General features: G+C 47.9%; 1 protein-coding gene across 1 annotated transcript in view; it reads left to right on the top strand.

The window, feature by feature from the left end:
• Nucleotides 1-22,891, top strand: part of FBLN7 (fibulin 7) — a 50,297-nt gene extending 27,406 nt beyond the window's left edge. The window contains 5 exon segments of the mRNA XM_068565072.1: nt 12,328-12,453; nt 14,792-14,929; nt 15,940-16,077; nt 16,790-16,928; nt 18,354-22,891. Of these exon segments, the coding sequence (XP_068421173.1) occupies nt 12,328-12,453; nt 14,792-14,929; nt 15,940-16,077; nt 16,790-16,928; nt 18,354-18,726 (914 nt within the window). The 3' untranslated portion in view covers nt 18,727-22,891.
• Nucleotides 22,892-23,557: the final 666 nt, after the last annotated feature.

Below are 23,557 nucleotides of genomic sequence, written 5' to 3'. Positions count from 1 at the left end.
GGTGATCTGTAGGGTTGAGGAAATTTCTCAGGTGTCCTTTGTGACTGCTTTAGGACTTGGTGGAGACAGGCTCCAGGAGAGACCATTGGGATGAGAGGGAGGCATGAAAAAGCTTCTTTTCTCTGTGCTAAGCTTGAAAACAGTACTTTCTTGGCACGCATAATTTGTTGGCTTTTTAAAAGTATATGGTCAAAATGTCACGGATATCCTGTTCATTTTCAGAACAGGATTCACGGGACATCTGCTGGGACAGAATGTCCATGATTTTAGCCCAAGCATTGAAGGGGAAAACGCAAATATTACATAAATAAGTCCGTTGTCAAGAGTAGTATGGAGAGGACTTCAAATGCATAAATAACTTGAAAATATAAAGGAACATCAGAAAACAGACCATCTCGGGACTTCCCTCGTGGTGCAGTGGTTAAGACTCCACACTCCCAAGGCAGGGGGCCCGAGTTCGTTCCCTGGTCAGGGAACTAGATCCCACATGCATGCCGTACCTAAGAGTTCACATGCCGCAACTAAGGAGCCCGCCTGCCGCAACTAAGACCTGGGCCAGCCAAATAAATAAATAAATAAAATATTTTTTTAAACGTTAAAAAACAAAAAAAGAGGCCATCTCTGAAGACGAGTGTAGGTTGATATGAGAAGCACAGGGCGACCAGCACCACATTCATGGACCTAGACTTCTGTTTCCCCCTCCTGGGAAGAACAGTGATTCAAAGGTTGATGACAGGTACCAGCTCTCAGACTTATCTGGGAACCAGCCAGGAAATCAAGCCACATGACCTGCAGACACACCAGGGGGAAATGCCAGTATCTGGATTTACCCTTGACCCTGAAAGATCTCCATCCAAGAAAAGCACCTTATGTGTGCTAAACTATGGTAGCAGAGGTGGGACCACAACAGCATTTCATTGTCATTGCTTTGGGTGTCTGTATTTTTAACTTACAGATTGAGTTACTGACCCCAGTTGGTTTCTTCCTCGGAGCATCCAGGTGCCTCTGATGGCCCCACCAACTTCCATGAGGTGTGGGCACATCTCACCTGTTGTACTCCTGTCATGGACACCCAGATGGTAGTCTCCTCCCCACCACCACAAACAGTGCTGACAAGGTCTTCTGATCCCCTCTGTTTGTCTCTGGGCCCTGTATATGGGGCTGGAGTTGGGGGGCAGTTGGTTGCACGCTCACTTCCTTTGGACCAAGTGCTGCCATGCTGCTCTTCACAAGGGCAGCACCAGCCCATGCTCCCCCGGCGGTGCTGTGGGCAAGCACGTTTTACCCAAGTGCAAGTTTTCTTTCTTGCTCAGGTCTTATCCATACTCAGCCCACAGTGGTGATACACATTTACAGTGAGCATCATGTGGTTTAAATGAAAAGATGGGTTCGAAGGAGAAGATAGCTGAAAAATGCATATTTAGGCAGATAAGTAAGAAACACCAGAGGGTCAGGAACAAAGGAATACGTTGTTGCTTGACAAAGTTGGGACCCAAAGCAGCCCAGGGTCATCTTACCAGCCTGACTAGGATGCCTTCCCAGAGGATCCTGGGTGTGTCTGCCAGCTGCCCTCTTGACCTTGCACATGTTAATTATGTATTAGCACCTCACCTCCCTGCAGCAGGACCCCCCCGATGGAAAACAGAGCCCTACTGCATTGTGGCCTGTGTGCTGCAGTTCCCAAACTTTTAGGTGCTCCAGAGTCACCCAGAAAGCTTGTAAAACACAGGCTCTGAGGCCTCAGCAGGTCTACCGAGTTGGGTGAGATCTTTATGGATGAGACTTGGGAAACCTGCATTTTTCAAACGATTCTGACGTTAACTGAATTTTGAGAAACACCACTTTGTTGGTTTTTGCCACTGCCAGAAGCAAAAAGGATATTGAACGTTTTGAAGCGCTGATGTATTTGGGCCCTAACCAGTCAGAAGGGCTGCCAGGTGTAAGCCAACAGTAGGGCATGACCAGGTGAGATACCTTCCCCTGCACTGACATTTTGGGAAGGTCGAGCCAGCCCTGACAAACATCAGGGCACCCAGTCTCACTGAGCAGTCCCTCTCCTGAGATGTGGAGGTCACCTTCCCTGGAGGACCACTGCCAAGCGTGACCAGCAAGTCTACTGGTCTTTCCCATTGTCCAACATGGTACTTCTCATTCTCCACCTTGAACTTCCCAGCTCATTCCAGATTCGCCGTGTGTTCTTGGCCTCCCCTCTCCCCCAGCCTCCTCTCTGCCCACTGGTCCTTCTTCCCTGACCTCCGTGCCCGAGGACGGCTTGCTGTAGCCCACCCTGGACTTCTACGAGGGCCACATTTACTATCTAAAAACCTGAGAAGCACTGGCTCAGGGAACGAGGCGGTGGCCAGTCCACACTGAGATCTCAGAGGGATATTTTGCATCTTACAGTTTAAGTATAAACTGGGCATGGAGTTCACCGTCGGGTGGTGATGAAACAAAAACACTCATATGTCATGACCAAGGTGCCCAACCAGCTGTTGGACATGACCGCTCTCCAAGTGAGTGGACGGTGCCTGACGGACAGTTCTGTTCTGGGCAGGAATTTATTCGATTAATGGATGCTGTCTCTAGCAGGAGCCTCAAAGGGGGGCCACCCAAGCCTGTCAAGAAGGAGAAGTAGTGCTTCTACCTGCTATTTGGCGACCAGTTGGGACAGCATTGAGGGCATGGGCAGGACACGGGCTGGAGTTCAACAATCCAGGGCTCCCCTTCCCCCGCCTCGGAGCGGCCCCAGAATCCTATCAGCAGCTACAGCTCGTCCACGTCAGGAGTCTTGTAGTCACTGTGGGTGTGGCCTCAGGGGGGAAATCATCTTCTTACTTACAGGGAATTTATCTCAAGACCCAAAAGGTCAGTGTCACCGAAGAATTTGGCAGTGCTTTAATAATTGCCCCTCACCCCATATCCGGGCAACTGCTTGGATGAAGGTGATGAACACAAGTTGGCATGGAAGGAAATGACACATAATTATACCATCAAGAAACGCAGTGGGCAGAGGAAGGTTCCAGAACTCCAGGATGGAAAACAGCCATTGAGCTTCCTGGATTAGTTCCCTTTTTCCCTTCTTACTCAGAAGAGCATGTTTTTTAAGATTTGAAGCTTCCTGAATTGAGGAAATCATAGCCACAGACCTCGTCCCTTTGACAACATGGGTAACCAAACAACAACACGAGAGAAATAAATACCCTTGTCCCTTACCGCCACGCTGGGGAAAAAAGAATTGTTTTCATTCGTCATCCCCACCCTCCCTTTTTCTAAACCGTCATTCATCCATTCATTCAACCAGTTTTCACTGGGTACTGGGCTGTGCTGATTGGATGGGCACGTTGCTGTTGTGTAGAGATGCACTGGAGGTGACGAGAAGAGATGGACGCTGGGAAACCACTTAGGTGGCTGTTAGCAGGTCCAGGGGAGAGAAGCAGCAGGGGAGATTGCAAGTAAACTTGGAGACAGAACTGATGGAACTTATCCCACGTGGGATGTGAGCAGGAAGAGAAGGCGGGGCTCCCAGGCTGCCAGACAGGGTGCATGAGACCATGAAGACCCAGCGACAGATGTAGGTTTGTTTTGGGTTGTTGTTTTTATTTCATTATAGTTCATTTATAACACTGTGTTAGTTTCAGATGTACGGCTTCAGATTCTTTTCCATTACAGGTTATTGCAAGATACTGAATACAGTTCCCTGTGTTATACAGTAAATTCTTGTTGTTTATCTATTTTATATATACTAATGTGTATCTGCTAATCCCAAACTCCTCATTTATCCCTTTCCTTCCCGTATCCCCTTTCGTAATCATAATTTTGTTTTCTATGTCTGTGAGTCTGTTTCTGTTTTGTGAGTTGATTTGTATTATTTTTTCAGATTCCACATGTAAGTGATGTCATGTAATATTTGTCTTTCTCTGTCTGACTTCACTTTGTATGATCATCTCTAGGTCCATCCATGTGGCTGCAACTGGCATTATTTTATTCTTTTTTCTCTTGGTGGGAATGTAAATTGGTAGGTTTTTTTTTTTTAATTAATTAATTTATTTATTTATTTTTGGCTGTGTTGGGTCTTCGTTTCTGTGCGAGGGCTTTCTCTAGTTGCAGCAAGCGGGGGCCACTCTTCATCACGGTGCGCGGGCCTCTCACTATCGCGGCCTCTCTTGTTGCGGAGCACAGGCTCCAGACGCGCAGGCTCAGTAGTTGTGGCTCACGGGCCTAGTTGCTCCGCGGCATGTGGGATCTTCCCAGACCAGGGCTCGAACCCGTGTCCCCTGCATTGGCAGGCAGGTTCTCAACCACTGCGCCACCGGGGAAGCCCGGTAGGTTTGTTTTAAACAACCTGTGTGTGGGTCGTTGATCAGAATTCCATTTTGGTCACGTTAGCATGTCTGTGCAACATCCCAGTAGAGATCCATACATTCAACCCGCGGAGACCATCGGGCACAGTACCGTGCCCTGGTTACCAGTCCCAGCGAGGCTCCAAGCACTTTCTGCCCACGGCATCTCGGTGTTGGAGTCGCCAAGGAAAACACAAAGGGGTCAGGCCCTGGCTGGAGCAACGCCGTCCTCACGCAGAGTAGACAGAGCAAGACCAGCTCCAGCCGTGGGCGCCCGCCCCCCAGGGCGGGTGGGTCTCTCTCAGCAGCAGTTGCACAGGGCAGCTCACCTGTGTGCAGTGGAAGGACACTCCTCCCCGCCCCTCCACTTCCCCAAGGAAGCTGAAACACTGGAGATGAGGGCGTGCGGGTCTCTCTCAGCAGCAGTTGCACAGGGCAGCTCACCTGCATGCAGTGGAAGGACCCTCCTCCCCGCCCCTCCACTTCCCCAAGGAAGCTGAAACACTGGAGCTGAGGGCGTGCCTGAGGGCCATCCACATACAACTGCAGCAGAACACAAGAGCACTCGTGGAGCAGGAAGCAGGGAAAGATATGGCCACACGAGGTGGTAAACCCAGCACAGGCCGTGGGGATGCTTTATCTCATGTTGAGGGAGTGTGCCAGGCCTAGTGGGGGGCCAAAGACTTCCTTTCCCAATAGAGTTAGGTGGACAGTTGGATGTAAAGTCTGGTGTCAAGGGCAAAGGAGGGTCAGAGAGACGCAGTTGGGAAATATTAGCATAAAGATGGTGTTTAAATCCATGGACAGTGATATGAGCACCCAGAGGAGAGGGGAGAGAGAGAAAAGAAGTAGCTCAGGGGACTTCCCTGGTGGCGCAGTGGTTAAGAATCCGCCTGCCAATGCAGGGGACACAGGTTCGAGCCCTGGTCCAGGAAGATCCCACATGCCGTGGAGCAACTAAGCCCGTGCGCCACAACTACTGAGCCTGCGCTCTAGAGCCCGCGAGCCACAACTACTGAGCCCACGTGCCGCAACTACTGAAGCCCACGCACCTAGAGCCCGTGCTCTGCAAGAAGAGAAGTCACCACAATGAGAAGCCCATGCACCGCAACGAAGAGTAGCCCCCGCTCGCCACAACTAGAGAAAGCCCGCGTGCAGCAACGAAGACCGAACACAGCCAAAAATAAATAAATAAATAAACTCATATCAGATCCTGCCTCTAAAAAAAAAAAAGAAGAAGAAGTAGCTCAGGACCCAGACAAAGGAGGGCAAAGGAGACAGGAAGAGCCTGCAGAGGCAAACCACAGGGAGACTGCAGAAAATCAGGGTCGTGCACTGGATTTGGTGTCTGGAAGGTTATCTTGAAGTCAGAATAGAGCACAGCTTCAGTTCCCTTGCCTTTATATCATGAGACCTTTCCTCAGAGACCTTTAAACAGCAATTGAAAGACCTTTGATATAGTAGCCACTTGATAATTAGTTACTGTGAAACTGACTGGCTGGTTGATTTACCAAATGCTTGAGTGAGTGAATGAATGAATGGGGGATTATATTTAGAAACTATGAATTTCCTTCCGGACTTTTATCTAAGCAGATATATGCAAATTTTACATATTCAACATCTTCTGTGTGTAGATATTAACGCAAGTTAATCTCCATTAACTCTTCTTTCTAAACATAACTTTTAATGATTATGAAGCACTTCCTCATAAGGGCTATTCTATACTTAACTATTCCTCTGTTGCTTCTATAATCATAACCAATGCCGAGACAAGCAAGCTTTTTTTTCTTTTCCATTATGGTTTATTACAGGATATTGAATGTAGTTCCCTGTGCCCTACAGTAGGACTGTATTGTTTATCCCTTCTACATGTAATAGTTTCCATCTGCTAACTCCAACCTCTCATTCCATCACCCCCCCCGCCCCCGCCACAGTGTGGTATTTGTCTTTCTCTGTCTGACTTACTTCCCTTAGTGTGATAATCTCTGGGTCCATCAATGTAGCTGCAAATGGCATTATTTCATTCTTTTTCATGGTTGAGTAATATTCCATTATGTGTATATATATATGTACCACATCTTCTTTATCCATTCATCAAGACAAGCCATCTTAAAGCATTTTTCATTATGGAAAAATTCAAACATTCAAAAGTAGAAAGAATAGTTTAATGGTTCTCAGCTACTCATAGCCCAGTAATTATCAACACAGCAAATCTCTTAATATCTTGAAATATCTAGTCAGGGTAAACGTTTCTCCAATTGTCTCTCATATTTTTAACACTTCGTTTGAACCAGGGTCCAAATAAGTTCCATACATCGCAGTTGGTTGATGTGTCTCCTACACCTTTTTAATCCATAGTCGTCTTGAAGAAGACGACTCCTCCTCCTCCCCGTCTCCCATTCCTTTGCAGTTTATTTGTTGAAGAAAATGGGTTGTTTCCCACAGCCTTGGTCTTGCTCACTGCATCCCTGTGGGGTCATTTAACATGACCTGCATTTCTTTTGTCTGTGTGTCCAGTTTTACTGAGATATAATGACATAACAGCACTGTGTAAGTTTAAGGTGTACAGCATAACTACTTGACTTCCATAGATTGTGAAATGATTACCACAGGAAGTTTAGTTAACATCCATCATCTCCTACAGATACAAAAAAAAAATGGTTTCTTTTTTCCCTTGTGATGAGAACTCTTAGGGTTTACCCCCTTTCAAATATACTACACGGCAGAGTTAACCACAGTCATCACATTGTACATTATATGCCTAGTACTTATCTTATGACTGGAAGTTTGTAAGTTTTGGGTCTCTGTATTTCTTATAAACTGGTAGCTAACTCCAGAGGCTTGATCAGATTCTGGTGAGATTTTTGTACTGTTTGGGCAAAGGGGCGGTACATACTTCTGCTGGGAAGTCCCTGCTGTCCGTCATCTCTCTTCTTGTGATGCTGATCTTTGGTAAGCATCACCGTCCTCTTGCTGACCTCTCTCCAGTAGTTCCTTGAAGAGGGACTCAGGGGGGCAATTCCCCGAGTTCTTGAAAGTGTACAGCTTTACCACCCAACGACTGTTGGATTGGACATAAAATACCTGTCTCACATTTTCTTGAGTATCTTAAATGTGTTCTTCCACGTCTCCTGTTTTAACTGATACTGTTGTTGCTATCATAAGTACCTTGGTCTTTGTGCCTGGATGCCCACAGGATTTTTTAGTTTTTCTTGAAAATCCAATAATTGTATGGGGATCCGGCTCAGTACTGGCCTTTCTGGGTCAGTTTTCTCAGGTGTGGGGTTTACCTTTGCATCAAGAAGTTTCAGTGGCTGGAGCAATCTGGCCCCGAGGATCTCTGGAAACTTCTCAGGACAAAGCTCCAGTGTGGAGGAGACTCGAATAGGAGGAGAATCCAAATTGAGCCCAACAAGGAAAATCGGCGCAAATGAAAGGGATGGTCCAGGTAAAAGTAAGAGAGAGGATGGGGCAGAGCAGAGAAGGCATGAGCCACCTTGAGAAACAACTAAAGGGGGAGATTAAGAGTCAGGAAGTCAGAAAAGCTATGCGGGAAATCTTATTTCCCCTCAATATGAGTAACAGAAAAGGACTCTTGCCAAATTCCATACAAATTATTCTAAAAATACAGAGAATAAACTCTCTACAGTCAATGAAGAAATCCCAGAAAGACATGACCATAAAAAAAGATGAAAACTGCAACCTAGTATTTCCAAACAAGTGGAAAGAAATTTTAAAAAGATAAAAACTATGAAAGGACAATATAAATAAAAATCAGAAAACCTTAGAAATGAGGTGATTGGAGAAATGGAAAATTTGAAGCAAGATGATAAAACAACAGGAAACAAATAAAAGAGGAAAAATCAGCTCGTGCATGTAAAACACTTAGCTTAGTTCCAGGGAAACAGTAAGTGCTCAGTAAAAAGATTAAAATGGAATTATCATCCATGCTTTTGGCTTTCCAGCCTCTCCATAGTCTCTGCCAGTACCCTCTTTTTTTAAAAATTGAAGTAGGGTTGATTTACAATATTGTATTAGTTTCAGGTATGCAGCAGAGTGATTCAGATATATATATATATATATATATATATGTATGTATATATATATGTATATATATACATATATATATATATACTTTTTCAGATTCTTTTCCATTAGAGGTTATTACAAGATATTGAGTATAGTTCCCCTGTGCTATACAGTAGGACCTAGTTGTTTATCTATTTTATACATAGTAATGTGTCTCTGTTAATCCCAAACTCCTAATTTATCTCTCCCCCATCCCTTTCCCCTTTGGTAACCATAATTTTGTTTTCTATGTCTGTGAATCTGTTTCTGTTTTGTAAATGAGTTGATGTGTATTATTTGTTTTAGATACCACATATAAATGATATCCTATAATGTTTGTCTTTCTCTGTCTGACTTACTTCACTTAGTATGATAATCTCTAGGTCCATCCGCCTTGCTGCAAATGGCAATATTTCATTCTTCTTTATGGTTGAGTAATACTCCATTGTTTATATACCACATCTTTTTTTTTTTTTTAATAAATTTATTTATTTTTGGCTGTGTTGGGTCTTCGTTGCTGCGCGCGGGCTTTCTCCAGTTGCGGCGAGCGGGGGCCACTCTTTTTTTTTTTTTTTTTTTTTTATTTATTTTTGGCTGTGTTGGGTCTTCATTGCTGCACGCGGGCTTTCTCTAGTTGCGGCGAGCGGGGGCTACTCTTCGTTGCAGTGCGCGGGCTTCTCATTGCAGTGGCTTCTCTCATTGTGGAGCACAGTCTCTAGGCGCGTGGGCTTCAGTAGTCGCGGCACGCGGGCTCAGTAGTTGTGCCTCACGGGCTCTAGAGCACAGGCTCAGTAGTTGTGGCACACGAGCTTAGTTGCTCCGCGGCATGTGGGATCTTCCCGGAGCAGGGATCGAACCCATGTCCCCTGCACTGGCAGGCGAATTCTCAACCACTGCACCACCAGGGAAGCCCAGGGGCCACTCTTCATCGCGGTGCGCGGGCCTCTCACTGTCGCGGCCTCTCATTGCAGAGCACGGCTCCAGACGCGCAGGCTCAGTAGTTGTGGCTCACGGGCCCAGTTGCTCCGCGGCATGTGGGATCCTCCCAGACCAGGGCTCGAACCCGTGTCCCCTGCATCGGCAGGCAGACTCTCAACCACTGCGCCACCAGGGAAGCCCCCACATCTTCTTTATCAGTTCACCTGTCGATGGACATTTAGGTTGTTTCCATGCCTTGGCTATTGTCAGTAGTGCTGCTATGGGGACTTCCCTGGTGGCGCAGTGGTTGGGAATCCGCCTGCCAGTGCAGGGGACACGGGTTCGATCCCTGGTCCGGGTAGGTCCCACATGCCGCGGAGCAACTAAGCCCGTGCGCCACAACTACTGAGCCTGCAATCTAGAGCCCGCCAGCCACAACTACTGAGCCTGCGTACAACAACTACTGAAGCCCGTGCGCCTAGAGCCCATGCTCCACAACAAGAGAAGCCACCACCATGAGAAGCCCGCGCACCGCAACGAAGAGTAGCCCCCGCTCCCCGCAACTAGCGAAAGCCCGCGTGCAGCAACAAAGACCCGACGCAGCCAAAAATTAAAAAAATAAAAATAAATTAAAATAAAAATAGTGCTGCTATGAACATTGGGGTGCATATATCTTTTCATATTAGAGTTTTCGTCTTTTCCAGATACATGCCCAGGAGTGGGATTGCTGATCATATGATAACTCTACCATAAGGAATCTCCATACTGTTTTCCATAATGGCTGCACCAATTTACATTCCCACCAAAAGTGTAGGAACGTTCCCTTTTCTCCACACCCTCTCAAACATTTGTTATTTGTAGGCTTTTTAATGATGGCCATTCTGACCGGTGTGAGGTGGGACCTCATGGTAGTTTTGATTTGCATTTCTCTAATTATTAGCGATGTTGAGCATCTTTTCATGTGCCTGTTGGCCATCTGTATGCTTTCCTTGGAGAAATGTCTATTTAGGTCTGCCAGTGCCCTCTTTTATAGCTCTGAAGTTGCCATGCATTTAGCTAAATGCCACAGCTTGGACAGATAAGAATGTGATGACAACTGTACCTCAGTCAGGTCACAGATGGGGCGCCAGAACTGGACATCAGACCATGGAATGCCTGACATTGTATCAAGATAAGAAATAAAGAGTCGAATAGAGCCTGTCTAGAAATGAAAATCCTGGGGAACAAGATCCAGACGGGAGCGGGGCACCTCTGCATTTCTCTATCAAGCCAATGATTCCATCCCACCCTACGCACACCCACACCCACACCAGCCAGGTGCAGCCAGGTGTGGCTAGACTCAGTGCCTTCCACTGGAAGCCCAGCAGGGGACAGACAATGGTGCTGGTCGCCGCCCCGGAGCCAAACCAAAAGATTCTCCGGTTCACGGTCTTTGGCTCTCTGCCCGTAACTTCCCGGCCTAGTGATCTGCCCACTTTCAGACTTTGCTGGGGAGCAATGATGGTGCTGGACAATGGGCAGAAACAAATTCCAAGCTCTGGGGCATTTGTGTCGTTCCAGACACATTCCTGGGAACCGGTCGTCTGAAAACAGAACGTAGAGGGGGGGATCGCTGAGGTTCCCCTCCCCAGGCTGAGGTTACTGAGGAATTGGAATGGCTCCTTCTCCAGGGATAAGCAGCATTTGGATGGTCTGGGTCCTTTCACGATTAATAGAATCCATGTAATCGTCTACGTAACATCCCAATTACAAGGAGGCTGAAGAGAAGCCAAAGTCCCTGCCAACCCACCCACAGGAAGGCTGTTGTTCTCATCAGGAGCAAAGCACCTTTTCCTCCCTCTTGATAGACACAGCAGGAAAGGATGCTCTTATGCCAACAAGAAGGTGCTTCCAGTTTTCTTTCCCAAGATGCTGTGGTCAAGTCAGTGAACTGACAAACCTTTCCTCTCTGGTGGAAACGGCCTGTGCTCTGTGTATTAAAACTGGGCTTCAGGAACTCACAACAAGCAGATGTGGGCTGAGGGTTTTAAAAAATCATTTTTTCTCATTAGAAAATTTATTTTGGAAAAACAGAAGAGTATAAAAAATTGTCAATAAGCAAAAATTACCTGTAATCTACCACACAGAGAAAAATCTATTAAAACCTATTAAATTTTTATTTTATTTTATTATTATCATATTTTTTGGCCACGCCACTCTGCTTGCAGGATCCTAGTTCCCTGACCAGGGATTGAACCTGGGCCCCCAGCAGTGAAAGCGCCGAGTCCTAACTACTGGACCGCCAGGGAAGTCCCTAAACCTATTACAATTTTAAACACGTTGAATATATCTCTATATATATTTTCCACAGGACCGTTGTGTATATAAGCAAAGAACATTTCCCTTTTCCAACATTAAGGAAATGTCAAGGTCAAGATTAACTCCTCCCTGGTCGCACAGGAAATAATGAGCACAGGAGGGTGTCTGGGTGGGAATTTGGAAAGAGTTCATTTTCCCCATCCCTGGACATTCTGATGGGCCACCCCTCTCTCTTATAACCCTCTGAATTGAGTTCTTGTTCAGAAGGTGTTCTACCTGGGTGCTGGTTGATAGGGGCAGAGTTGGGGGGCTGTAAGGCTCGATGCAAAGGCAATGTGGGCACAGGCCACAGGTAGTTGCCTCTGCTCCGCTACAGCGTCTACACTGCAAATTAGAAAATGGTGCCCCTGGGTGGAACACAGCTGGGTGATGGGCCAGCTCCCACAGGTAGAGCTCCAGGTGGGCGCAGCGTGTGCCAGGGTCCGTGGCCTGCTGAATGAGGGTAGGCTATACATCTCAGCCCCACTGGCCCCCTCCCAGCTCTTGCTCTTGCTGGGAGGGGCGGTGGCATGGGCAGAGTGGGGAGGTCACAAACTGGAGTCATCCTGCCATGGAAAGAAAGTGACCCCATCTTTGTTTTCTGTTTGTTCATTTTAGAATTAGAACTCACATACCTGTATTTGAAACTTACTTATTTTCCTAGATATCAGCGAATGCTCCAGCCAGCCTTGTCAGAATGGTGGCACATGTGTGGAAGGTGTCAACCAGTACAAATGCATTTGTCCTCCGGGAAGGACGGGGAGCCGCTGTCAGCATGAGGCCCAGACTGGTACGTAGCGGCTGTGGGGCTGGGGGAGGACGGTCTGCTGCAGAGAGAGAAGTAGGACCCCGGTCATGGGTCACCAAAGGCAGACTAGGCGGGATGTCCTCTCTGTTTTACATCCAAGGATCCCTCTGGTTCCCTGAAGTGGTTATTTGGGATGGAGTTTAGTTCTTTTTTGGAACCAGAGTTTTGATCCTTCTTATGGAAGAAAATGCAAGTGGAAGGACTGACCCCACCCTGAAAACCCTCCAGATTGGGAACTTGGCCTGAGAAGCTTCCTTGCTGCCACCTTCACATGGTTGACTTTTCCTCTGCACGTCAGCAAAACAGCTTCTCCTGCAGACGCTCTCATCACATCCTGCAAAATTCATAGTTACTGACACAGGCCAAAGTATTTTCAGAGCTGGATGAACTAGACGTTCGACTGGTGATGAGGTTATGACCCACACTCGAGTCTCAACATTTGTCCAGCCTGAAGGTCTAGCTGTCACACTGTGGCTGTTTTTGCGGGTGCCAAGAAAATCCAATGATAAGGAATCTATGGCGGATGGGTGGCGGTTCTACACTATGCTGCAGCCAACATTTCTTATATAAGAAAATCAAAACCAGGACTTCGCTGGCGGTCCAGCGGTTGAGACTCCATGCTTCCACTTCAGGGGGCACAGGTTCGATCCCTGGTCAGGGAACTAAGAGCCTGCATGCCATGAAGTCAAAAAAAAAAAAAAAAGTCAAAACCTAAAGATGTCTTATTCCTTTGCCAGAAAAGCCTGAAGTGTCCTGTCTGACTGTCTTGATTTCTGAGTGGAATCTTGGTGGGGGGATAAGAATTGGTGTCCAGAGAGTACAAGCTTTGTCAATACTTGATATCCTTGCATTGGACCCAGCTCAAGGTCAGGTTTAAATGTTGTCCCCAGAGATCTGCTGCTTAATGTGTCGTGATTCCGTTCAGCTGAGTCACCCTGCTGGGCACTTTCTCAGGAAGAGCCCAGAGGCCCCCTGACAGCGCCTGTCCCTGGGGCTGCCCTATGTGGAAACAGGGCCTTCTTGGCAGCCTCACGGCTTCTCCCCCCCTATTTATTTATTTATTTATTATTTATTTATGGCTGTGTTGGGTCTTCATTTCTGTGCGAGGGCTTTCTCCAGTTGCGGCGAGCGGGGGCCACTCTTCATCGCGGTGTGCGGGTCTCTCACTATCGCGGCCTCTCTTGTTGCGGAGCACAGGCTCCAGACGCGCAGGCTCAGTAATTGTGGCTCACGGGCCTAGTTGCTCCACGGCATGTGGGATCTTCCCAGACCAGGGCTCGAACCCGTGTCCCCTGCATTGGCAGGCAGACTCTCAACCACTGCGCCACCAGGGAAGCCCTACCACCGATTCCTTTGCAGTCTCTTCTGACCATATGAGAGCTCTCAATCCTTTGAAAACTTTCAAAAACTAACACTTTTTTCTGATAAGAAAATTGATTTATGTTCTTCGTTACAACAAACAAAAAGCTTAGACACTTTAAGAAAGTATTTTAAAAATACAAAAAAGAACCCTGAAAAAGAAGTAGTGTTTTAAGCTCCATAGTTTTTTTTTTAATTAATTTTTACTGGGGTATAGTTGATTTACAATGTTGTGTTAGTTTCTGCTGTACAGCAAACTGAATCAGTTATACATATACATATATCCACTCTTTTTTAGATTCTTTTCCCATATAGGCCATTACAGAGTATTGAGTAGAGTTCCCTGTGCTATACAGTAGGTCCTTATTAGTTATCTGTTTTATATATAGTAGTGTGTATATGTTAATTCCAATCTCCCAATTTATCCCTCCCTCCTTCCCCCTTGGTAACCAGAAGTTTGTTTTCTACATCTGTCACTCTATTTCTGTTTTGTAAATAAGTTCATTTGCACCCTTTTGTTAGATTCCACATATAAGCGATACCATATGATATTTGTCTCTCGGTGTCTGACTTACTTCACTGTGACAGTCTCGAGGTCCATCCATGTGGCTGCAAATGGCATTATTTCGATAAGCTCCATAGTTTTCAACTACAGTGATCACGGCTAGAATTTTGGTGTTTTAAGCCTTTGTAAGTGAAACGCGGATTTAACGGCACTGCGGCCCTCAGGGTGCAGTTGTCTGGCCTGCTTTTCGTGCGTCGTTCTATTCGGGTGCGTCCCCTGTCCTTCGCCCCTTCCGGTGGGCCCTGGACCGACGGCTGGGTTTCGGTTAATTCCGTGCCTTTCCTTTCCCTACTCCAGAGTAAGCTCTGAGAAGGGGCCACGCCCCGATCTCGGGGCTCCTCCAAGGTCAGGCCCAGGTGCGCCGGGCCCGGCCCTAAGGGTGTCTTCTCCCCGCAGTCGCCGTCGAGGGCAGCGAGGAGGGGGACCCCGCCTTCAGCCGCGCGCCGCGATGCGCGCAGGTGGAGCGGACGCAGCACTGCAGCTGTGAGGCCGGATTCCACCTGAGCGGCGCCGCCGGCCACAGCGTCTGCCAGGGTAGGCGCGGGCTCGGCCCGGGGAGGGAGGCGGAAGGGGGGACGCTGGGGTTGCGGGGAGAGGAGCTCCCACCTGCAGCCCTCCCGGGCGCACCCCGCCCTCGCCCAGGGGCCGAGTGCGCGCGGGCGGGCGGCTTCCTGGGCGTGGTCTCAGGAAGGCCCGCCCACCTTGCGGCTTAGGTAAGTGTGGCGCAGATGGTTGCTAGGACACAGCTAGTGCGAAGACATTAGGGGCTGTCCTAAGAAAACCAGACTGTAGAGAAAGCAGCTAGGGGTCCCCGGTCTCCCCTCGGCCACGCACACTCGTCTAGAAGAGCCTTCAGGTCCCTTATCCGCTCCCTCTTGGCTGGGATCGCAGGGCAGGTGGCAGGGAGGAGCTAAGAGTCGCTGTGACCGTAGACAGCCCCCTCGCTCCCCGCACTCCGCCCCCCGGAGCTGTGCAGGGGCCTGGGCTCATTCTCTGGTCCCCTCTCCGCTTAGCTTTACTGACTGGCCCACTTTTGCAAACCTCTCCCGATTATCGAAGTTCCTTCTGAAAACAACTCAAACCATTGGTTCAAACCTAAGAATTGGCCGTTTGGTGCCAACAGCCTCATTTTACAGCAGCAGAAACCCTCTTACACCACTCCTAAAGATGAGGAGGGTTAAGGTGCGGCTGGGAACCAGGGTGGGAGTCTAGGTCTGCAGCCCCACGCCTTCCTCCCTGGGCTGCTGGGCCTGACTTGACAGCCTCTGCAGGGTCTCCCCAGGTAGTCATCGGCCTTAGAGGAGCTGGCCTAAGGTCGAATTCATCAGCTCCCTGACTCCTCCCTGCAGCCCTCGGGGTCCTTGGCTTGGGAGAAAGGGGAGCGCTCCTGCATGCCCTGCCGGGCATAGGGCTTGGTGGCCACACCCGACCCAGCCAGTTAGCCACAGCTGACAGAGATGGTGACACAGCAGCCATCCTGGGTCATGGTTAGTGGCCGCCCGCCTGGTGGCTCCTGGAGTCATACTGGGCATTTCTGTCCCCAGATGTGAATGAATGCGAGCTCTACGGACAGGAGGGGCGCTCCCGGCTCTGCATGCACGCCTGTGTGAACACCCCTGGCTCCTACCGCTGTGCCTGCCCCAGCGGATACCGGACCCTGGCCGATGGCAAGAGCTGTGAGGGTGAGTGAGGCCGTGGCAGAGGCAGGTGGTCCCAGACTATGGCTCTGAACTACGGGGGGAGGAGGAGAGGGCAGAGGGCTCCTCCATGGGCTGACATGGAACCTGAGAGAACAGGCAGCTCCCCAGTGACGTCCTAGTGGGGCTCCACTGCGGGGCTCAGAGGAGTGGGTCACCTGGGACTAGAGGGAGAAAGCATCCAGACAGCCATCACCCATCATCCATCCATCCATCCATCCTTCCATCCCACAAGTATTCATGAAGGCCCACGTAGGGTTATGTGGAGGTTGGGAAGAAACCCAGCCTCCAGCCCGGGAACTCACGTGTGAAGGGAGCAGAGAACATATAAAGGGCATGATATGAGCCACGGAGGGCAGACTCCTGGGCCCTCTGGCTGAGGAGGAGGCAGGTCTGAGAGAAGTGCTGTGACCAGTAACACTCGTCCGTGCCCTCCAGCACCTCCGTAACCTGTCATGGCCGGGGGAGGAGGATGGGATCCAGGGAGGGGAGTTCCCCAGCACTTCCACCAGATCTGGATTTCAAATGGTTAAGGATGACCAGACTTCCAGTTTTAAGAATCAGCATTGGGTATTTGGAAAGTTCACTGCGTGTGGAGCACCTCATTCCAGTGCCTGTGCGGCCATTCATTTGGTCCCATCAGTGATGGAGGGGGTGTCGGGGGATCTTCACCCTCACTGGGTGTCCGGTATTTCAGATGTCGATGAGTGTGTGAGCCCGCAGCACGTGTGCCCCCGGGGTACCGTGTGCATCAACACGGGTGGAGGCTTCCAGTGCGTCAGCCCCGAGTGCCCCGAGGGCAGCGGCAACGTGAGCTACGTGAAGACCTCTCCATTGTGAGTATAGCCAGGGCCACCCATGGCTGAGCACGTACATCCCTCACCCAGGCCTCCTGGGGGGCTGGGCTGCATTCTTCCTAGATGGTCTTGGGAGAAGGTACAGTTATGTCTGATGAACGGCACGGAGCCAGGAGCCTGGCTTCTCAGAGCTCCCGTCTCCCTTTAGAGGTTGCATTGAATGCACTGCTGCCCTGCGCACTTAAGAATGATGTTCTGAGAGCTTCCCTGCTGACGGGGAGGCCAAGAGGGCCATGGTGAGGCGGCCAGGAGGCAGGTATCTGTTACACAGGTTCAGGAGAGGATCATTTCCTGTGTTCACATGGTAACTGTACACTTTGCATTATATTACTCTGCTTTTCCACTGCTACTAGGAAGTTCGATTTCTAGTAACCTCAGCACCTAACAGACTTTATTTTTTTTTTTTCAAAAGGTGGGAGACAGGCTTTTAAGGAGAATAACTGCAGCTATCACAAAGTACACATGTTTTCTTCTGAGAAAGAGATCACAGGAGCCTTAGATTGTCTTTAGAATGCATTGACCTCACTCGTTTAGCTGCCAGAATTGCTTTTAAGGCTAAAGCAGATTAGAAGCAGCATGAAAGTCGGTGGCGCTGAAGAGTGGCAGTTATTCACTGAGAGTGAAGATCACGTAGTGATCTAGTGAAGGGATCACGTAGTCATCTGTATGTCAGAGCCTTTGGGGACATCCCTGATTAACATCTGGAAGTGCTATTTGACCTCCTTAATGGTGACGATCTGAGTCACCAAAATCACTAAATTGCATCTGTCTCTTGTGTTGGACAAGGTAGAAAACTATCAAAGCACTTCCACACGACCCCTGGCTCCACATGCCTGAGGAAGACAGGATGTCCTGCTTTAAGAGTGAACACTGGGGGAACTCCCTGGTGGTCCAGCGGTTAGGACTTGGCGCTTTCACTACCGTGACCCGGGTTTGATCCCTGGTCAGGGAGCTAAGATCCCAAAAGCTGTGGGGTGCACCCCCCCCCCAAAAAAAAGAACAGACACTGGGTGTTTAGAAAGCCTACCACATGTGGAGAACCACAATCCAGGACGTTGCCAGCTAACTGCTGGGGTCTCAGCACGTGTAGGATGGGCACCTGGTTTGAATGCCAGCACCACTGTTATTTCATCTTCCCCGGCTTTATTTTTCTGTAAAAACGGTAGTAATAGCATATATAAACATGCATGCACACCCAGACATACATATACAGGTGAGTCATGGCCAGGCCTGACGCCAGCCACACTCACTGGCCTGTGGCTCTGGAGCACCCGTGGCGAGGGACCCATGGCTGGAAGGGTCACTCCAGTGGCCTCTGCAGGAGGGCGGGTGGGCCAGTCAGAGCAGCCCCTCCTGACTTCCCCCAAGGCTGACGGGTCCCTACGTTTTGCCTCTCTGTTCCAGCCAGTGTGAACGGAACCCCTGCCCCATGGACAGCAGGCCCTGCCACCACATGCCCAAGACCATCTCCTTCCATTACCTCTCTCTGCCCTCCAACCTGAAGACGCCCATCACGCTCTTCCGCATGGCCACGGCCTCGGCCCCCGGCCGGCCTGGACCCAACAGCCTGCGATTTGGGATCGTGGGTGGGAACAGCCGCGGCCACTTTGTGATGCAGCGCTCGGACCGCCAGACAGGGGAGCTGATCCTGGTCCAGACCCTGGAGGGACCTCAGACACTGGAGGTGGATGTTGATATGTCCGAATACCTGGACCGCTCCTTCCAGGCCAACCACGTGTCCAAGGTCACCATCTTTGTGTCCCCTTATGACTTCTGAGGGTGCCATGGGGTCACAGTGTGCAGCAATCTGGGCTCATTTCTCTTCCTCAAAGACTCAGCTGCAGGCGTTGACTGCAACAGACATCTCTCCCCACCCTGCCCACTGCCCATCTGCCTGTCCCCTACGTTCCTAGGGCAGCGCTGCACTCTGTCCCAGGAAGTGGCACCAAAGCGCAGCCCCAAAACCCAAACTACTGCCATCACACGTTTTTCTGCTATAACGCCCTCCCCTTAGATTATGCACTTTCACATTTTTCTTTTTTTTTTTTTAACGGAGGAATGGGCAGCTTTTCAAAATGCTGTGTTGAGTGGCATTGTGAGCTTGAACTAGCTAGGGAGGGAAGAGCTTATGGCATGTGTCTGAGATGATTGTCCAGCCTCCTGTATTGTTATAGTCAAGCCTTGTTATGAAGTAGTTCTGGTCATGCTGAGGGTCAAATCATGCCCCTGTGCACGCGGCATGGGATGGGGGGGCAGGATTCCCTTCCACGACCCAGCACGTTCTTGTCTGCATTCCCCTCTGTGACACGCCTGCCAGCCTTCTCATCAGAGAGCCGTGGCAGGGCCTGGACCCCAGTGCAGATTCATCCAGATCAAGGAGCCAATGTTCACATGTAGATTTTGCCTGAATTAATTCCCTTTTGAGAAATCATATCTCAAAACGTAACCTGGTATTATAACTGAAGAAATAAAGTCTGTGGCTCCTCCCTGCCCACCTGGCCTGTCCCTGACCGTGAGCTAGCCCAGTTCCTCCTAGGAGGGGGGTAACTGGCCCTCTTCCTGTCTAGGCTGGACCCACTGGGATAAATGAATAAGAAAACACAGAGGTGACGCTGGGATTGCTCCATCAATAGAAATTTGGTTTGGCCACATGGGAGATTGATAAGGCAACATCTGGCCATGGAGAGTTTGAGAAAATGCTTGTGAATTGCGATTGATTCCAGGACCACCTACTTCTGATGGAGGAGCCCAGGGGTGACGCCCTCCAGGTGACTGAGGAAAAAAATGCCTGCTGGGGCTGGGAGTGGGGTGGGGGAGACCGTTTAAGTGACAATTTAGAAGCTAGCTGAGCTGTCAGGAGATGCACATTCATCTAGGTGCGATTTCATCACCGACATCCTATTGAAAAATTCTTTGTATTGGCCTTGGTGTGAGGTGGAGCCAGAGGAAGCATGCTGACAGTTTAGTGATCAAGCCCTACATCAAGGTGGTTCCTAGGACACCTCTCTTTGTGTTATTATGTCAGACAGAGTGAGACATGGTCAAGAGTTGCTTCTGACATTCTGCTTCCTCCTCCTCTGGGCTCAGCTGTAATCTCTCCAACAACAGAACAGGGGCCTGGCACATCTGCTTCTCTGGGTTGTTACAGGATGTTATTAAAACTATCATCCATGGCCTCGTGTTTCCAAATGGTGCTGTGATGGGTCAGAAGCCCACACACCACCCTGTCGCCTGTGCAGAACACCAGGTGGGCGGGCCCAAGGCATGGCCATGCTCCTGAAAGTACGTCGCAGGTGTGTGACCTTCCTTCTTGCCAGGGGTAGGGTGGGTAGTGCCGAAGGACAAGTCTCTTACCTCCCAGCAGGTAAGGAGTGATTTGGGGGCACTACAGAGCAGGTGCCCCTCCCCCCAAACTTGTGTAGGATGATGACTTGGATGCCACACAGGCCAAGCGAAACCAATGATTTGCATCACTGAGATCTGCCATCATCAAACCTGCTTCCCGTTTATGAAATGCCACGCTGAGCCCCAGCCCTTACAGTACCCACCTATGAATGCCTGCCTGAATCCACCCTCTTGTGGATTATGCCTGGCCCTTCCTCCCTGGGGGATAGCTTGTTCTCTAGCCTCTCTCAACTTTCCCCTATGGAAACCAACCTCTCCTGTGTCCTTTCATAGCTCAAATCTGCGCTAGGTCAGAAGAGCTAGCAGTTAACAGGTATTAATTTGCAGCCCTTTCCAAGTAATACAGTTTCATGTTATTTGGCAAGGAGCTTCTAAAACTTTTTATAAGGTACCACTACAAACATATACCAAAGTACAGACAATAGAATGAACCCCATTTCCAAATCACCAGCTTCAACAATCAACTCACAGCCAATCTTGCTTCATCTCTGCTCTCACCCCACCCCACGATGATTTTGAAGCAGATCCTGGACCTCACATCATTTCATCTGTAAATATTTCAGCACTATCTCTAAACCATTAAGAACTTTTAAAAAAGCATAACCTCAATATCAATCAATCATACCTAAAAAAATCAGCAATAATTCCTTAATACCGTCAAATATTTAGTCATTGTTCAAGTTTCTGAGTGGCTTGTGATTTTTTTGTTTGAATTAGGTCCATGCTCTGTAATTTGTTGATTCACTTCTTAAATCTCTAATCTGTAGCAGTGGTTCTCACGGTTTAGCATATATTGAGATAACCTGGAGGCTTGTTGGAAGAAACCTCCTTTGTCCTTGTTAGAAGGTCCTTTGTCCTATAGAATTTCTCACAGTCTGGGTTTTCCTGAGTCTGTCTCTGTAGTGTCTTCTTTTTTTTTTTTTTTTAATATTTTTATTGGAGTATAATTGCTTTACATTGTCTGTAGTGTCTTTTAACATGGTCCTCTGTCCTATTTATTTCTTATATATCAGTAGTTATATCTAGAAATTCAATCAGACTCCAGTTAGGTTTATTTTCGCAAGACTACTTTATTGGTGGTGATAGGTACTTCCAGGGGGAGCCATATCATCTCCAGTTGCCTCTCTTTTCTGATGTTAGCAACTATTGATGATTATTCCATAGATCCGCTACTTCTTTAGGGGTTGCAAATAATATTCTAGTGCTACTGTTTCTTCGTTTATTAGCTGGCATACCTTACAAGGAGAAACTTCATCAGTTATTTGGTTACCCTGAGGTTTGGTTTGTACAGGAAAGACTGGATACATTTTTGACTTTTTCCCCTTTGTCAGTTTCCAAGGTGGTTCCCTGGCATCTTTCCAAGCTGTCCAGGGAGAGTTGTTTTCTTATTGGATACATTATGAACTCATGGTTTAAACATATTTGATATGTATGTTTCAATCCATTGCAGTTATTATCTTTCCTGTCACTCAAATTGTCCTCTTTGGCTCTTGTGAACTGCTTCAAGTTGGCTGATTCTTTTTGACATGACCCTAGTGGTCTTTAAGAGTTTTGTAGTGATCTTGTATGACAAGATGTTTCAAGCTCATCTTGTATATTTTATGCTCCAGCCCTGAAGTTATCAGTTTTTTTACCCAGGGATCCCTGGTTCCTTTCAGTGGGAAATGGTCATTAGAGATCAAAATCTGAGTGTAAGGAGGTCTCATTGGTAGTGGTTTGGTCATTGTTTCTTGGTTTTAGTGGAAAGAGCTAGGAAATAAGTACTATTCATTTTGTTTTGTTTTGTTTTAAGAAGAAACACTACATGAGTTTATACTGATACTTCCAATTCAGCTCAGGAGTACAGGGTTTTTCATGTAACCTCATTGATCTTACATCTGCTCTTCTTTCTCTCATTCTGAAGACCTCCTTCTCAAAATCACCAAAATAATTAAACATTGTTTTAAATCCTCAGAATAACAATGCAATGGTAACAAAATTAGCATCGAAAAATTACTGAAAACAGTTAAGATTTTTCTTTCTCAGTTCTTTTTGTCCTTAGGGTTCATGCTATTAAGGATGTACAATCAAATAACTTGGACTAGTTCCTCTCTCTGTGGTTATGCCCCAAGCTTGAATCAGGGTTATGGTTATTCGCTTTGTTTTCCTTAAATTTTTAGAGATTGCTTTTTTTACTTTAATTTTTAAAAGGAATTGTGTAAACTATTTACATGGTTCCAAAGTCAAATTCACAAAATGAGCTCTAATCAGAGAAGTCTATATACTAACCCAGTCCCCTCCACCCTATGTCCTCCTTCTACCATAGATAATCAAGTTTTTTCCATTTTACCCTTCCATTTAAAAACATATAAACACATGATAAATGATAGCATACTAATTCATTTCACACTTTCCTTGATCTTGCTTTTTTTCCTTAACAGTATATTGAATATTATCCCATAGAACCAGATAGAATGTTCTCCTATAAAATGCTCCATTATGAGGACATACCATTGTTTATTCAACCAGTCACCCTTGATGATTGACATTTGGGTTGTTTCCAGTCCTTTGCTATTAAAATACTGCAACAATATGCACTTGTCTTTTTGCATTTTTGCCTTTCTATCTCTAGGGCCAATTTTTCCTCCATAAGGATTATACTACCTTCTATCCCCACGAACAATGTATGAGAGTTTGTGTCCCTAAAACCAAAGAAGGCCCCAGTGGTGTCCCCAGTTCTCACATCTGTGCATCCACCAGACTCTCCTTTGGAAGGACAGAGAAGCCTGAATGGAGGGCTATTCCACAGCTAGCCCACCCGCCTGTCCTGGACTTCTGAGTAGTAATCAACATTCACTAGGAAGACATGAGGGACAAGCCAACTGGATCACGGGCTCCTGAGGGATGGAAAGTTAGCTAGGTTTTGGGATAACTTTAAAAAATCATCTTATTTTTAAAATGTTATACTTACAACACTAGCAAACTAAAAGGAAAATAAGCCGAAAACAAAATATCCCTGCATGGTCACAATAAACTGCATGGTCATGGTCACTGCACGGTTTATTGGGCATCTGAGCATGTGCCCCAAGGAGAGACATGGTCAGCCTTGAATGGGTCCACCAGCCACTGACTCAGCTTTCACCAAGCTCACACTGCAGGGAGAGAAAAGTGGACTTCTACGACTTTTACCTTGTACAATGAAAATCTATAGGGGTTTATAAGCT

The sequence above is a fragment of the Eschrichtius robustus genome, chromosome 15, assembly GCF_028021215.1.
Source record: "Eschrichtius robustus isolate mEscRob2 chromosome 15, mEscRob2.pri, whole genome shotgun sequence".
NCBI lineage: Eukaryota > Metazoa > Chordata > Mammalia > Artiodactyla > Eschrichtiidae > Eschrichtius > Eschrichtius robustus.
Note: the sequence above shows the minus strand (reverse complement) of the source record. Positions and strands in the feature narration are given on the sequence as shown.